The sequence below is a fragment of the Aquila chrysaetos genome, chromosome 18 (assembly GCF_900496995.4).
Source record: "Aquila chrysaetos chrysaetos chromosome 18, bAquChr1.4, whole genome shotgun sequence".
Taxonomy (NCBI): Eukaryota; Metazoa; Chordata; class Aves; order Accipitriformes; family Accipitridae; genus Aquila; species Aquila chrysaetos.
Window position 1 is genome coordinate 7,445,094 of NC_044021.1, and position 17,663 is coordinate 7,462,756.

At 39.0% G+C, this 17,663-nt stretch overlaps 1 protein-coding gene across 8 annotated transcripts in view; it reads right to left on the reverse strand.

The window, feature by feature from the left end:
- Window positions 1-17,663, reverse strand: part of CDH12 (cadherin 12) — a 391,065-nt gene that overhangs the window by 80,125 nt on the left and 293,277 nt on the right. For all 8 annotated transcript variants that reach the window (XR_003927396.1, XM_030042002.1, XM_030042001.1 and 5 more), the window contains one exon: window positions 1,690-1,809. Coding sequence is in view for 7 of the 8 variants with exons in the window: in XM_030042002.1 (XP_029897862.1) it covers window positions 1,690-1,809 (120 nt within the window). In the remaining variant the exon portion in view is untranslated. The remainder of the gene's footprint in view (window positions 1-1,689; window positions 1,810-17,663) is intronic.

Here is a 17,663-nt window from a genome sequence, read left to right on the forward strand (position 1 = left end):
GCTTTCTTCCCCTCTCCTGTCAAAAACACCCAAGGCAGGTGTCTGCCAGTAAAACCCTGCAGTGAAAAACTACTGTATAATCTCCTCAGTTATAAAATAAAGAATGGGAAATGCCAGACCTGTAGTGCTGGCCAAGACTCCTGGATTTTACAGCAAATCAGTAAGCATGGTCCTATGCATTATTATTCACATACTGTCTATCTCTACAGTCATTGTTAGACGCACAGGTAACTCTCATATTGTGACCTTTCTAATGTAAGCCAGGTTACAGCACATTACTGTTGCTCATAGAAGCGTGAATCTATATGCTTTTTCCTGGTATAGGATTTTAAGCTATGCTGGGCTAGCTGTTTCATGAATCTTCCTTTACAGCTGTGTCCATTCTTTTACCACCAAGGCCCACTTGAATAACTCATTAAAGATATTGATATACAGATGTGCAGACACTGGGTTTGTATGATGTTCCAGGGCTAGTAGGGTGCAGGCCATCCCCTATGATCCACTTGCTACTCACTACTGAGTAATAGATGAGAGCATATGATACCGCAATTCAAAGTGCCACGGGAAAAAAAGTTCTTCTTCAAGTACTAACAACTATTATTTTTTTTTCTTGGGAAACTTGTACTAGAACTCCAGTTGTGGCTCCAGTAAAGGTTTTTCTTGCCATTGAATTCCTCCTCATTCTTTACAAGACTGAAACAAAAAAATAGGTATAAAAGCAAATACTCCTTTTTCCCCAGACACCTGAAGAAGTCCCATTTCAGTTTGAAAAGTAAAATTGCTCACTGAAAATTGCAATATGATCTCCTGCTAAATGGAGCATGTGACAAAGGAATGTGCCCACTGGAGACAGTGCACTAACAGCCTTATGAGGCTCTCACTGCCAAACTATTGATCAGAGATAAAGGCTCTTTAACACACAAACTGACATTCAAGTACAGCTCCACTGGAAGGAGAAACTATTTGCTGAAAGGGGCATATGGACAACTATCTCTGTAACACATTCAGGATGACACAATGCATGGCCTTCACCATGTAGGTTATTGGCTCCTTAACTGAATTACTAAATATAGAAACAAGAATGACATTTAGAAGTATAGGACAAGATACCTAATTAACATGTCTACCAACCTCCCAAATACTTCAGTCTCTTTAAAGGTATTATCCTTTTCTGCTCACACATCCAGTAACCCCGACAAACATACTATGCCCCAGGAAAAGAAGAGGGCAAAAGATGATTAGCTGTTCCACAGTCTCCAATTAGCTCTATATAGCAAAACAATCATTGCTAGAGAATTTCTGACTGTAAATTCAGCAAGTAAAAATGCTAAGAAAAAAGAATGTAGACCCAAGATACAAAACTGAATCATCAGGAAAAAAAACCCAAAACCAGAATGCATGTAGCAGATAAAACTTTAGCTATAGAGAAATGGTAAAGCATAAAAAAAAATTGTTCAATGTATACATATTTTAGATATTCCAGGACTGATTGGAGGAGCATGTTCTTTTGTTTCTACAACAGATTATAATTTATTCAAAAACTAGTCAATACTCAAAACTGAATCATGTGCAAAGTTACTCTCCTGGCTTTTGGCCATATCAGCCCAGCCCATATTTATTCACTGATACTGCCCACATGAATCAAAATCTAAACTTTAAATCTTCCACTGTTGCTGATAAACTATTTACCTGTCTTCGGATCAATGGAGAAATATGGCTGCCCCTGAAGAATGCTGTAAACCACTCTAGCACTGTTTCCATAAGTAGGATCATCAGCATCTGTTGCCTTTACTTGTAGCACATATGCTCCTGCAAAGAAACACAGGTAATCACATTTTCAGTATAGAGCAGTGATCAGGGATATTTCAGACACGTTAGTCCTGTTGCTAGTGGATTCTATTGTAATTCTTGTTCCACTGGAAACAAGGCAAGAATAAACCAGCCAATTCTTCATCTCCATGCGAGCAACCATCTGGGTAACAGTTGAGGCATAATGGCAAGGAAAGGGGAAGCAGCTCACCATCAGAAGATATTTATAAACAGTTTATGATGCATGCATTATTTACAAAAACTTTTTACCCAACACATATAGGATGGAGGTCTGGGGAAGCACAACAGTGGATTTTGAAAAAGGAGTATACGCCACAGTTTTGTGAAAAGCTAGACAACAGTGGAATTGAAATATGTGAATTGCCTTTAAAACAAGTGTTTCATCAAGCAACTCCTGAATCTGCCAGTGAACCAAACTCTAAGTACCTTTAAAAACTACACTGCAGTCTTCTAAAGGTGGAATTCAGATTCCTGTTGTAGAATGAAATTAGGTGTTTGGTTCAGCCAGTTGTCTTCAAAATCTAAACTTGAATCTTCTTGCCTTACCAATACAGCTCAGTAGGAAACAGAAGTACTGTAGAGGAAGAACCTCCTTTTGATACTCTTATTTTCAGCCACGGTTATAGACCAGACCTAGTGTAGTTTGCCTTATATTCTGACTTGAAGGGGACCCATGGAGCAAAAGAAATGCACATGAAGACAGAAAACTCACTGTAAATGGCAATAGTCTTGTAGAAATATCTTGTCCCTCCTGCTGGTAGCTAAGCAATTTACCTGCATTCCCCCACTATCTCATAATGAAAATAGTGTTCAAACTATAGCCTTCAGCAAAACAAACAAACGGCCACATATTTAGGCTTTCCCATCAGCTTTGAAGAATTAATAGTTTCCTATGATCTTCTGTGCAAATGAATGTTGGAATTTGCAATGCTGATTTGGAGTGAGCGAGGCTTAAGACAACCTACGTGAGAAACAGCCCCGGGAGGAGGGTTATCCCCACTGTTTTTGCTTTAAGAAGTGTTCTGCACTTGGAGGTTATCTGATGTTTTTTCAAGAATATCCGTGGAATACTGCAAGCACTTCAAGACTGCTACTTTTCTGTAATGAAAACTGGCAAGTTTCAAAGGATGTTCACAATCTAACATTAACCTTAATGGACTTGTCGAAGTTTATTTCTAGGAGTGCCTCACTGAGAGATGCTCCACGTGAAAGGTCCTGTGAGATAGACAGGAAAGTAACTGATAGCAGAAGTAGCTGTTTGAAGGATTTTTTTTTCAGTCCCCGCACCCCCAGCATCTTTCCATATAAGGACTGACAGTAGTGCTGAAGGGCTTTTTATAATTAACATTGTAAAAATACTTGCTGCATGATGGCTTGTCATACAAGACTGCTCCTGTTACAGTTGTTGATTGAACAACAGAGAATGAAAATTATTCCAGAGATATTCTTTCTATCTCCTGAAGAAGACAAAGAAATATAAGTGTTATTTGACTAACAATCACTTTTTAAAGTCAATAGGCTGGTCGTGTTTTTAAGCTGACGGAGTGTGCCATTAAGATCAACTTCTAAAAGAAAGAAATTATTAGCAATGAATAAATGAATGAAAATAAACAACGGAGATGGATTCAGTTAACTAAAAACCTGAGGTTACTCTCTTGATTTTCTGGACGTGAAGGGTGAAGAATGATAGGAGTTAGGGAAGACCAAAGTCCAGGTTCAGTATAACAATTGTGGAAGCAGTGCCTACTCAAACGCTTGTGCCTTTCTTTACGTAACACATAACCGTAACTGACTATACATTAAATAGCTCACACAAGCCCAGCTGGAGGAATACATTTTCCTACTGGAATGACAGACAGAAGCTATCGAATACCTGTAGAGCATTTGATGGCTTTCACCTGTTACTGTCCATAAGGAATACCTTTGTAATAGGATCTCCCACTTTCAGCCCTGTTTTCTGCTCCAGAAATTCAAGGAGCCACAGCAATAACTTAGTTCTACTCCAGTGACCAAGATGGAGAAGGAAATGGTAGCTTTGAAATTTTTCCCCCCTTCCCTTGAAAAACTGTACGTTTACTGTACGTGCCACCTTGGGGCCCTTCCTGTTGTTGAAGAAAAAGCAAGATCTGTTCCTTTTGGAGCAATTACATTGACAAAACATGTCATGTTCACTCACTGTACAGTGCAACGTGCCTTCCCAGTATACACACAATTGTCTTCATTGCTACAGTATCTCACTATCTTTTCAACCTGAAAAATTCAGTCTGCTTTTCCTACTGAAAAGAAATGCTACTTTTTAACATAGCTGCTGCCTTCTTTCCAAATTGTTCAGTCTTCCACTGTGTTCTGACTTTAGGCCGGTGACTTTTGCTCCTCTCTGAAGTGCTAGAGCAAAGCATCAGACTCCCAGATGCTGAGGTCTGAACTGGGTGACTGAGTGCTGGCTGACAAGTGTGCTGCTTCAGGACTGGTTTAGGACAATAGCCTGCACTTCTGCCAAAAAAAAGGCAATGCTGTCACACAGTCCCAAGTCTCCCCTTGGGCCAGGACTCGTGTTTCTGATGCCACACTGGTTGCTACTTAAGGCAGCTGATTTTAGTTTGTCTTCTGAGTACAAACTGACAAAATTTTATCATCATGTTGCCAAGACCTTTGCTTTCCACCTTGAAGGGAGTGACATTCTCCATAAGAGAACAGGACAGGCAGACCAAGATTTACAAACACAAGGGCAGGAAGTTAAGCTTCTTTCTAAGTGTGCTTATTTTCTGAAGTGCTGACCACTGAGAAGACCTACCAAAGGTTAGGATTTAAAAATCTAATGTTTCTGGAAGGCTAGCCACAACACCCGCCTTCTCACAGGTTATCAACAGAGAACTTGCAAACACTATAACAAAGATCTCTCCAACACTTGAGACTATCTGATAGAAACAGCAGACCTGTCACACAGAGCACTGGCCATCACCTCAGGAGGACAAATCACATATTTTACTACTGACTGTTCATGTCTACTAACTTTGGACAACAAATATAGACAGTTAAAAGGCTCCTAAAGTCAGGCAGTGAGGAAAATCTCATGTTACCTAATCAATACTTTTGCATTACTTTTGGACTTTAGGATATATCATCTTTATGAATTTTGCTTCACTGCACCTCACTTGCATATTGAAAACCACACATAATATAAGTCTATATGCCAGCTCTTTTAAAAAAGAAGCAGCCTGGGCAGGCTTGAGATGTGGGCCCATGCGAACCTCATGAAGTTCAACAAGGCCAAGTGCAAGGTCCTGCACATGGGTCAGGACAATCCCAAGCACAAAGACAGGCTGGGCAATGAGTGGATCGAGAGCAGCCCCGAGGAGAAGGACTTGGGGGTGTTGGTTGACAAGAAGCTCAACATGACCCGGCAATGTGTGTTTGCAGCCCAGAAAGACAATCGCATCCTGGGCTGCATCAAAATAAGCATGACCAGCAGGTTGAGAGAGATGATTCTCCCCCTCTACTCCACTCTCGTGAGACCCCTCCTGGAGTACTGCGTTCAGCTCTGGGGTCCTCAACACAAGAAGGACATGGACTTGTTGGAGCGAGTGCAGAGGAGGGCCACCAAGATGATCAGAGGGCTGGAGCAGCTCTCCTGTGAAGACAGGCTGAGAGAGTTGGGGTTGCTCAGCCTGGAGAAGAGAAGGCTCCAGAGAGACCTTAGAGCAGCCTGCCAGTACCTAAAGGGGGCCTACAAGAAAGCCAGAGAGGGACTTTTTACGAGGGCATGTAGTGATAGGACAAACAGTAATGGCTTTGAACTGAAAGAGGGTAGAATTAGATTAGATGTAAGGAAGAAGTTGTTCACTGTGAGGGTGGTGAGGCACTGGAACAGGTTGCCCAGAGAGGCTGTTGATGCCCCATCCCTGGAAGTGTTGCAGGCCAGGTTGGATGGGGCTTTGAGCAACCTGGTCTAGTGGAAGGTGTCCCTGCCCATGGCAGGGGGGTTGGAAATAGATGGTCTTTAAGGTCTCTTCCAACCCAAACCATTCTATGATTCTATGATTTATGAGTGAATGCATGGATTTGTAGCACTTCAGAATAAGAGAGACTTTACAAAGTATACTAAATTAACACAAATCAGGAACTACTGTCTCAGTATATTCATCAGCCTCTCTTAAGTTCAAACAGTTTGTGTAAGAAATGCTAAATTAAGATATTCAAGCAACCTTAATTTTTCTTGTTATGATGTAAATATTCACATATATTTCAGATGTTGTCATGTGAGGTATTGAATATGTTAGTGGGGATATTTTTAATAAGGAAAGTTGGTAATTTTTCATAAATTTATTCCATACAGCGTCTCAGGAGACTGAAACAACAGATATGGCAGTAAATGTATTTATCTATTTTTGCATATTCAAAGCAAAGCTCCTGTTGCTGGGAATGCATTTTGGAGCTCACCCCGTATTCCATCATTTGTTTCCTAAGCCGTAGCAACAACATTTTAAAACCACTCAATATCCTTCTTACAGAGCAGTGACCAGCTCCCCTTCTTTCCAAAACCACTATGACCAGCAAACAGCTCCTGCTACATCACCAGCAACAGCTTCCTCCAAACGAGAAATTATATACCAAAACAAAGATTTGCTGAAAGAGCGTAAGCCAGAATGAGTGCTTTCATGACGATACTTACCGTGGAGTTCATGTCACCTATTATTAATTATTAGACTTCTACCATGCAGGCATCCCCAGTCACGCCAGGCACCTGCAGCTCGCTTTGCAGCCAGGGGCTGAACACAGGGAGCCTGGGAGCACTGGTCTGCATGTACCAGTGATGCGCAGGTAGGTGATGTGAAACACCAGAGCTGAATCCATATCTATGTCTAAGTTCTCACACAAAAATGTGGCGTTGCAAGGTGAAGGAAGCAGACAGCGGCCGTCAGCCTGCCTGAAAATTCTGCCACTGACCCAGGTGCCTGATGATCCCTGCACATACCGACTCTTAGTTGCCTAAAAATATTAGTTTAGATATTCTTAGGTACATGTTCCAGGTAATTTAACCTTATTACACAAAAGAAGGAAGAAATGCTGATTTATAAACTAAGTTTTTTTAAGGCAGACATCCAAAGTCATGCTTTAGCCTGATAAATAGCAGACACTGAATATGAAAAATAATCCATTTCACAGTGACAGCAGTTTCAACTGTATTAATTCATCTGTCATATCTTTTACAACAAACAGATAATATGTAAAGCTTATATTTTTATGAGAGGTCAGGCATGTTTTTTTAATGTGCCTCCAGTCATTTACGAACTTAAATACATATCTAATGTTCTAAACAGGTTTTTTGAAATTGGTTTCTCCTCCCTTCAGTATTATCAAGCATTGCTCATTGTATCTAACAAGCTTTCTACTTTATTGCAAAGAATAAAACCAATATATTTTTAAAAGTAGACTCTAAAATCTAATTATTTTTTTCCAGGCAATAATACAGGGCACTACAGCTGTAAATCTTTAATGCACACAGGTAGTGATGGAGGATCATATTTACTACAGCTCATGACATTTTAATTAAAATATGTACTTACATTACTACATCAAGTAATCAAATGAACAAAAAAAATACAGTATTTTTTGTTGTTCGGAAATACCTTATACAATAGTCAGCATTTAAAAAGACTTTTTAAAAATAATTTTTCATGTGCAATCAACAAATATTTGATGTAAGGCATTATAAAATGCAGAAGAATGGAATGATGTGCTTAAGGATTTATTTATGTTTTAAAAAGAGAAGAAAAATAATGCTAAACCATTCACACAGCTCAAGGAAATAGTATGGAATTTTAATGGAGATTATATTTTCTTTAAAATAATACAGACAATATTGAGGACTAACATATTGTAAATAGTTGTTTTAATCACAGCAAGCACACTGGACTGAATTTTACTCTAGCTGAAGTCCAAAGGCAATCCAGCAATAACTGCAAAGAGAATGGGGCCCAACATCTCTAACTCGTTGGACAAACTGACTAAAATAGCCCTAAAAAAGCCTCAGTTTATATTAGAATGACTGGAGGGAACTACAGGAAGCCTGAGTTTATACCATAATAAGAATGTTTATGAAATAAGGATCTGACTTCTAGAACTATTGCCATTTTTTTCTGACAGTCTTTTATTAGAAAAAATGCTACTTTGCCAAAATCAGAACCTCTCAAAGAGCAGTATTGATTAAATTTCTTCCCATCCAAAGAGTACTAGAAATTTCAACACTAACACACCCAGTTTGATATTTTCAAATTGCTTACGAATGACCAGTCAGAATTTATTAAAAAAATTACTCCAAAATTCAGACCATCCCCAATTTCAAAACAGAACATTTCATTTATTGACACCCCCCCCCCCCCCCCCCGATTTTTTCTTATAAAAGACTAAAATATTGACCTTTTGTACTCTTTCAACCTGGAAATAAGTTTTGCCATCACCAAAGCGTAGGTGGGGTATCTTGCTGGCTGTGGAGCTATTGTTGGCTTCCAAAAAAAACAAGCAGGAAATTTTAATTTCTTATGTTTAGTTCATTGAACTGAAGGGCATGATCAAGAATTCACAGAACTCAACTGGGACTAGATAAATTAGTTATTTCACTGTAGAGGAAAATTAGAGGATTCAAGGCTAGGAGAGTAAGACAACAGACTTATTTAGACATGATTCCTGCAAAAATAATGTACAGTCAATAGAATTGCAAAGATGAAGAAAAAAGGAGATGGCAATATGTCAAGTCTTTTCTCATTAAGATCAGCTTTCACTAGGCATGCAAATCCCATTAAGTTTGGTAATAAATGCCAAAATCCAGTTAAGTACTGGCAGTGCGTTATTTTCCAGAGAAAGTGAGGGGGACCTGCTTTGAGGCTTTGAAGAGGCAAGAGAGGGCTGGATGGGAGCAGTAAGGTTTGGGGGTAACTGGGAAGGGAAAGGATACTGCAAGTAAGAGCAGGACTTCAGCATATTGTAAGTGTTCCACAGGCTCTGGCTGGAGCCCCTCTCCACTCCATGAAGATCAGAGGTTCAGTCAGAGCAGGTCGCTCAGGCCCTTGTCCAGGCATTTTGAATACCTCCAGTGACAGCAATCCCACAACCTCTTCAGATGCTCCTATGGAATCCTGGCAAGCAGATTCCTGAACAAACTCAAGCTTCCTCTTCTGAAGTCCAGGGCTGTGATTTTACCATTTATCTTGTTCACCTTTTTTTCCTGTCTTTTGTTAGGAGGAAATGAGTATGAGACATTGGACGTGCATTTTCATAGAATTTACTTTTTGTAACGGACTATCAAGGTAGTTGCATCTACTCCTGGTGAGTAAAGATCAAACAGCAGATCTTCTGCTGTAAGTTTTCTTTTTCTTTTCTTCCCCCCTCCCCCCAACATGTTTTTTTTTTTTAGAGTTAGAAGAGCTGTCATCATCTTGCTGTACAACCTCTCCCCTACCACATGTATGATTTTGTGGTTTTGTCACTCTGCTGGGCCTGCCTAGTACTTTTGAAAGAAATCAGACAATTGTGCAAACATTTTTTATATGGGCAGGAGGAAGAAGGGGCATAGCTGCTGGCATAGAAACTCACTACTTTGCACAATATTCTTCCTAAACAATTCCAAGAATAGCACCTTGGCAACCCAAACAATGTCCATCCTCATTTCAGAATTCAAGTAAAAACCTAATCAACATCTACCTTTCTTGTGTTTTCTTTTTTTTTTTGAGAGAAAAAAAAAGGAAAAGTGAATTTATGACTCACTGCAGCACTACATTGCAATTCAGATCAGGAGATCCCCTGTCTCAATAAATATTCCCCTGACCTGCTACTAGTAGCAAAGCTCCAGTACTGGGAGAACATGTGCATCTGTAAAGAGAGATGCTGACATTGCCCTTCTGGGGCTTATCTTTTATAGAAGAAATTACCAATAATATGTTTTGAAGATATACTCCTGAAGCTGACTCCCACAAAAGTAACGTGAGGAAGGCATATTTTACTTGGAAAAGCCAGTTTCCAGTTTATGTATTCATGGCTGTGCAGCCCTGATAATAACACAAACTTGCTGGCTCCATCAATATCTTGAATACTAGACACAATCAGGGAAGCACACTTTTCTCCTGTTTTGCATTCCAGACATCACACTGAACATATATATTTTTTTCTCTCAGCTGTCAGAAGCAGCCATGTCCACAAAAGCAATGCTGCCATTTCGTGTTGTAACTGATGAAGAATGGCAGCTTTTTGCTAATACTTTTGCTGTGCTGGTAGCTAAAAGCAGCTGTTGCAAGTCTCAGCATTTAGTGCATAATCAAACATATTTCTAGTATCTCTAGAATAACATTTGATTTACAGTGGCAACAATCCAGGGGGTATGGAAGCTGGCTTTGTTAAGCTGAACCACATACACGCTCTGATTTCATCTGAAAAACAGTGTTGAGGTTTTTTCCCTGGCAAATTGGAAGACATGGCATGGTGAAGGAGAAAGATTTTTTTTGTTTCTTCTTCCTTACGCTGTAAGTGCTTTATAAAGTAGAACTACGGTTTTAGAAAGACTCAGCTCATTTCATTGCCCACGATGTTTTTGCCTCTCAAAATCTTTCTTGCAAATTAATTAATAGGTCCCTTTCTCCTGGCTGTCCCTGTCTCCCTCATGGATGATGAGGGTAAGCAGGGGAAACCTACAGCTGTGGGGTTTTTAGATAATTATTTAGCTTGGAAATCAGCAAAGCAATTATTTTCTTTTCCCTTTTTTTTCCTACCCTCATCTGTTGGGGTCGGCCAGAGTTAAGCCACTAAGGGCACACAATCTGGCTAAGCTAATAATGACTCAGTTAGCATTGAGTGTTTATTTAATTTATTTATTTTTATTAATTTAGGCTATTTATTTATTTATAAAGACATCCAGCTGCTTACACAGTCCCAAGGCTGTGATAATGTTTACAGAGGTTGCACTTCTGAAGAAAACGAGGAGCTTGAAATAGCAGCTAATAGTCTATACCCAATACGCACATAAAGGAGTAGCCTGGTAAAGTAACTGCTGGAAATAATGCACAAGAGCAGCAGCACAAGAACCAATTAGCAAATACTAAGCTTAATATCCATCCATTTGAGAAATACATCTCTTGAGAGTGATTTTTCCTTTCTGTTTTCAAGTATGTGGATTGTTTTCCTCTTACCAATATGACAGAAGTTCCTCTCACATATATGAAATTTAACAAATGGAAAAACTTAGCTTTGACTTTTGCTTTTATCATCTTGGCAACTTGATAACATTTCAGGCCATGACTCAACAGGGACTTAATTTTGCCAGTATACTCATCATGGCTAGGATGTGGGAGATAAAAATAATCAGCACACCCTCTAATCATGATAGCTATGCTGACAAAACCCCTACTGTAGATGTCTCTGTGCTGATAAAAGCATGCTTTTGTTGGTTTAGTTTATGTTTTGCAGGGAGGTGGTGTAAGCTGTGTTAGAAGAATGAACCTTTCTGATATCAAATGCTATGTCTGAGCCAGAGAACTTCGCCAAAAACACTGTATGAAATTAGATGTGCCGGAGAAGTAAATATTTTCTTCAATGGAATTGTGAAATAATAGATGTTCACCATACCTGGTGCACTGAAATCTTAAGGGTTTGAGGAAAAAAGAGTCAACCCCAGAATAATAGCACAAAGAGTAGCTCTTCATTTATGAATCTGTAAAGCGGTTTCAGTGTGATCAAAATATTTTTCCGATGCAAATTTTCAAAGAAAAGGCTAAGTATCAAGCTCAGTTTCAGTGAGGAAAGTGACATACTGGACTTAATTCTTAGCTTTTGAATGCTAATGCAACTTGATAGTTGTCATGACTTTTAGCTGTACAGCACCTGTTAGTATCAGCTGCATGCCTTTCAACAGCATACCATCCTTCTAGTGCCAGATGAAAGAGTACCAGGAAAAGAAGCATTTTTAAGCAATCCAGGATACAATGTTCACCTTTCTCATGAAAGAGCTCCTGGAGATTCTTAAGGCGTGGCAAAGGTCATGAAATTGTGACAGTCCTCCCTACCCGCTCAAAAAAAAAAAAAAAAAAAAAAGTATGCCAAAAATGGTGGACATCACACAAAGAATTCAGGAGAATGCATGTCATAGTGCACCTCCATTATTTTACTGTTTGAAGTTTTCATGAGCTGGAGTTTCACACACCAATTCTTCAAATGTCAAATGATTTATTCAGAATGTAGTAATAAGAAAACTTGAGCTTTACACAGGACACAAGAAAAAATTAGTGTGAAATAAATATCATTCATACTGAATGTCAGTTAAAGGGACTTTGGTTTGATTTTCAGTAGATATTCGGGTGGTATATGGAGGCTGGTTTGTTCAATTTCTTTTTACCAGATGTTGGACCTGGTTAGAAGTGATTTAATTCTATGTTCACCAAGGCATCTTTACCTGAATAAAGTTCATTTCTACACCAGAATTTGATGAAAAAATCTTTTAAGTTTTGAATGACAGAAAGAAGTTTATCAGGACCTTTTGGCCAGTTATATTTTCATAGGGTCATGCACTTAGGATCAAATTTTGTTAACCAAATTTCATACTGAACTGGTGACATTTCAAGGAAAATAGATTTGGAGAGGCTAATGACTAAGCACTTTTAAAGTTTGTTTTGTCTCCATCACATCTCTTCCTACCTACCTAAACTGTTGTGGCTAAATCTCTCAAGAAGGATGCAGAGTAGTCTTCATGAACATTTTTTTCCTTCATGGTTTTTTGTATTTATCTTTAGGTCTTTTCTCCTACTGAAAATGTACAAATCTCCTAAGGGCAACCTTGGATTAGGCAGAGACATGAAAACATGCAAAAATAACCTCAGAACACAACAGTGACTTTATACAGTCTACTATGCAATGTGATATTCTGTGAAAGGTGCTGGTTTTTCTTTAATTATTTTATCAGAATATTGCTTTGAAGACTCTCCTGCTACTTCAAGATCAAAGTACTGAAGAATCCATAGAGATTTACTCTATATATTTGCATTAAAATTTAAAATGTCATCTGATGCATTCAGTGACTTAATTCATAATTTCTATACTATTCTACATAGCTTTCTACATCAACATCCAACTACATTAACCTTCATGGGGGGGACAGTAACCCCACATACCCATGATGAGGTCTGACTATAGGGGCTTCAGAACTTGGAATGGCATGGATGGCCTCAGGCCCGACAAAAGGTTCCCCTGGCGCAAACTCATTTGCAAGAATAAGAAAAATGGTAAAAGAGGCATTGTTACTCCAAGCGACATCAGGTTCAGCCTCCATCACAAATGGTATTTCAGAAAAAAAGGTGGAAGAAATCCCTCAGTTGAAAACACTCAGGATAACAAGGCCCTACGTAAGTCCTGGTCTGATTCCGAGCAGTGATTGATTTAAACCCTGAAACACAGGCCATCATATCCTTTCCGAACATCTTCTACCTTTTGCCACAATAGTTGGGCCTTGCTAAAACAAAGCTAATGAACTAACTTCCCTTTCTACAGGAACAGGGTAAGGAGTAAGGAACTGTACGCACAGCAAGGGAGACAGAGGTTTTTGATGGATGAACAGAGACAGCTTGCACAGGGCTGACTGTAGTGACTCTTCTCCTCGTCTGGGCTTCCTCTTCCCTCTCGGAAATCCCATCCCTGGTGTAGGAATGACCCAGCCACTTATAAAGGTACAAACGGAGGTCAACTTCAGATTTCCTTAATAATCCGCAGCAGTTCAGGGGACTTTGCACAAGCAGCTGAACGATCCTTGCAGCAGAAACTGCTGAGAGAGAGGTGGACCAAACAGCTGGCAGCAGCAAACAGTGCAGGCATCCACGTTAAGAGTGGTCAGGCTTCAAAGAGAGCCCTAATGCTAGTGGTAAGCACATAATTAATTTTATTTTATTGTTTTACTAGAGGGATTGTAGTCTTACTATCTTTGGAAGTTCTTGAGAACAGATTAGACGTTCATTAGGAATGACGTATGTGTGGTTGATCCTCATGGAACTGCATTAAGCGAATTTGAGATCCCTCCTAACCCTGGCTTTGCAATTCCGCGCACTGTATAAACAGACATCCCTCCCCTCGGAGTATTACTATGTCATTGCCCTTGTGGCTATGATAGAAGTGCCTCTGCGTTAATGCTTTAATTTGGTACAGGTGTGCACTTTTGAGGCAAATCTTTCAATTGTTCCCACTTGCTACGCTCTGGTTAATATATGAAACACTCGTTATGTGTGCAAACTGGATTATTTGGGGGTGAAGCTAAGCTGGAAGGTATGCTGTAGGTGTGCACTTGTTGCAGTGCGGCTGTTAATAGGTAGGTGTTCAGTCCAAGGGGTCAGATGAGAGTTTATCTGAAACCGTGAGAGTAGATATACTCTGGAAGCCAAGTTCTCAGCACTCACTCTTTCATCACACAGATCTCTTTCTACTGCATCATACTACTGCGTAGTAGCAGTCTTTCTTTGTATAGCATCAGGAGCAATACTTCTCCAATCCTTTTCGGAGCCTTTAGATACTACCATAACAATACATAAGTGTCATTATTATTTCACAAAAGGAACATTTGCAACTTAATTAGCAAAAATCTGTAAAGTTTCAACTGAAGACGGAAAATGTTATGGTAATATTACTATACATATTAAGCCAATTTCATAGCACTGAAAATAGAATATTTTAGTGATTAGGAGAGAGAAGAAATTCAGACCACAAGGTCATATTAAACATATGGAAGTGTTAAATATACCCGCTTAAAATTAGCTGTGAGCGTGACTCTCCTGTCTCAAATATCTTATATTAGTGTGACAACTCCCTTCTCTTCAAATCTCTGCATTCTGGGTTTTTTTTCTAAAATCATATTACAACCCTCTAGTCTACCAGTCTGATTTGTTATTGATCAGAACAGTAAATCCAATTTTGTATTTACTTCATAATTTGGATCAGTATAATGCTTTGACAATACAATATTATTAAACAAAACCTCAAGCACCCTTCACAGCAGGCAAATTTCTGGACTGTGTGCTGCCAGACTAGGGACTTACAACCAATTTTCTTGAGAAAAGCCCAGTGAGCCAAAGAAAATGTCACTGTTTCACTGGAGAAATGCACTTCTCAGGCATAAGTAGGAGGACGTTCTTTGCCAAAAGGTCACAGAAACATGCTTTCACTCTTTTCTGCCTTACTAAGCATGTCTGTGTTTTGAGATACTGCAGGCAGAGTTTTTCTCGGCATTAGGAAAGACAGTGACTAAAGCAGAAGACTGGAACATGGAGACCTTGTCCTGTTCTTACTGCTATACCAGACTGTTGGTCACCAAAGTATTTCACTATTTCTTAGATTCTCCATGATAAAATGGAAACAAAAGCCTTCACACTTACAGTGGTAGATGCTGTTCTAAGGCAGTTTATCGCACAGTGATTTTTGCTGCTCCGTAGTGTGGTGATAATAGAGAGATCTTCTATTATATCACTGGTTATGACATAATAATATACATAATTTGGAAATGTAGCATTGGGCAGAACACCAGACTATCCCAATCTAAGAAACATAAAGCAGTATCTCGCTTTCTTCAAATTCCTTAAAGTCATACCTTTGAAAGAATTATGGACTGCAGTCAAGAAGCAGTCAAATGACAATCTGAAGAGCTGACAGAATTACAAAATATTGCTTATTTGGGACAATACTTTATGATATTTTAGAAGGCATCTTGTAACTTATGGCTGTGCAAATACCTGATTTTCTTTATATTTGTTTCCCTTGTTAGAAAATGAAAGATAAAGTGTGGCTTTTGGAACAAACAAAAAAACCTTGAGCAAACACATGATTTTAAATTAATTTCAAGCATTCCAATACATGCAAAACATTTCAGTTTTGAGCATGGTAAACAGGCAAAAGCAAGAAAGCCTTTGTTTCCCGGATGGCATGAGGAGTGGAAGCGACGCTCACATATGGTGGGAGTTCTCAATTCAGCTGCCTTTTTTGGCCTGAGGAAGTTCATATTTGTACTGCCCACCTTTCTGGAAAATATCATACGTGTGACTGCTTATAAACTTTTACATTTCATTTATTTAATTATTCACAAGGTTAAATGCCTGTTTTCTAAGACAGCTACCTGACTCTCATGCAATATCACTCTTTCTTTCATTTTCTCCTTCTCAGTTCCTTCTGTATAAGCACTTCTGATCAATGAAAATCTAAATGTTTTCAGCAACACGGAACAATATTAACAAGTGAGCCTGAAAGACAGCCATTTATCTATAGTAGGTGGAATAAGACGATAGCTAGCAGAGAAACAGAAAGAAGTTTGATCTTCTACATAAATTGGACTACTGTGCTAAAACCTTTCCTAGAACATTTTTATGTGTATAATCAGCTAACTGGCAAACAGTTTTAAGATATCTGGAATTGAGCTCTTAAGTGAACGAACTCTTCAATAACACAAAAAAACCTTTAGTAACATTCTTGTCCTCTGTGACTCAGCTTTAATCTCTTAAGAGAGATTCAAGGCAGTGCTGTGATTCCAGCATAAACTGCTGCTGTGGCAAATAAGAAACGTGATGGAGGATATGGGGAGGAGGGAGGTTTGCAGTATGGGACAAAACCCTCTCCTCCTCTGCTTAGAGAAGCCTATTACTCTAAGATTGCTCTATTTCAAAATTAGTATTGTTTTCATCAGTGTGTCCTAATTGTGGGTGCTGAAGTTTTACTATTTAACTTCAGGCACTTGAGATTTCAATCTCAACACTCTAAAAGTTAATGTACCTGCCCACCCTAAAATGCAGACAGTGTTCATTTATCCATTAAATCTTCATTCATCCTGTATCTAAAAATAAATGTCTGAATCCTCATGGGATAGTCTGTGTTATTGACTGCGTGGGCTGTGGCTCCAAAACTTCAAACTGGAATTACACCAGAACTGGGAACGAGTTAGCCAGCGGTCCTGGGGTCATTCGAGGTGATATTGAAGGCATTCGAGGTGATATTGAAGGCTGTATTCACACATGTGCCACTCTTCCCTGTGTGTCAGAGGTACATCAAAAGCCCAGACCTCCACTCTCAAAACTCCTTTCAGCCATGACCGGCAAACAAAACTGTTCTCACAGCTCGTTGAAGAGTGTATCTTCTGGCACAATGTAATTATGCTCCTTATCTTTTTCCCAGTTAGGAATATTTCAGCTCATGTTATTCTGCACTTCCCACTGTAAAGCCCTGTTTGGGAAGGGTGAGATCCTGTTCAACCTAAAATTAGCAACAAAACTCTCATTACCTTGGACAGCAAAGGACCAGACATTTAGATATCCCTGTTGTTTTGAAATTTGAAATCCACCTAGCTCTATCACTCTAGGTAAAACCAGATGTTTCCTGTCATGTTGATACTTATCCAGAGAAATGGGATTAAAATTAAAATTTTCAAACTTAATTTTGTGAGCGATCAATTGATTTTGAGCAGCCTTTCTGGTGGAAATATTGACTCAAAACATTGCTTGAACGATTCTGCAAAAATTCTTTTCTTCAAATCATTAACTATGCAGACAATGCATTCTGTATCCAAAATATGTGATTGAACTCCATGGGAACTCTTAGAATGTAAAACCTCCTGTCACCTGTCACAGATACATCTCATTATTAATGCATATAAGAAATCCAATTTCAAAATATTTTGGTCCCTTTTGCAAAGTGGTATGCCTTTGAGAAGGAACATTAAACATTAAGCACCTTTAAAAAAAGATCTGTTTAGATTCTAAAGCATTTATGCCTGTTTTCTTTTTACAGGAATAATTTCTCTAACTTACTAGATCAGCTTGAAGATTTTT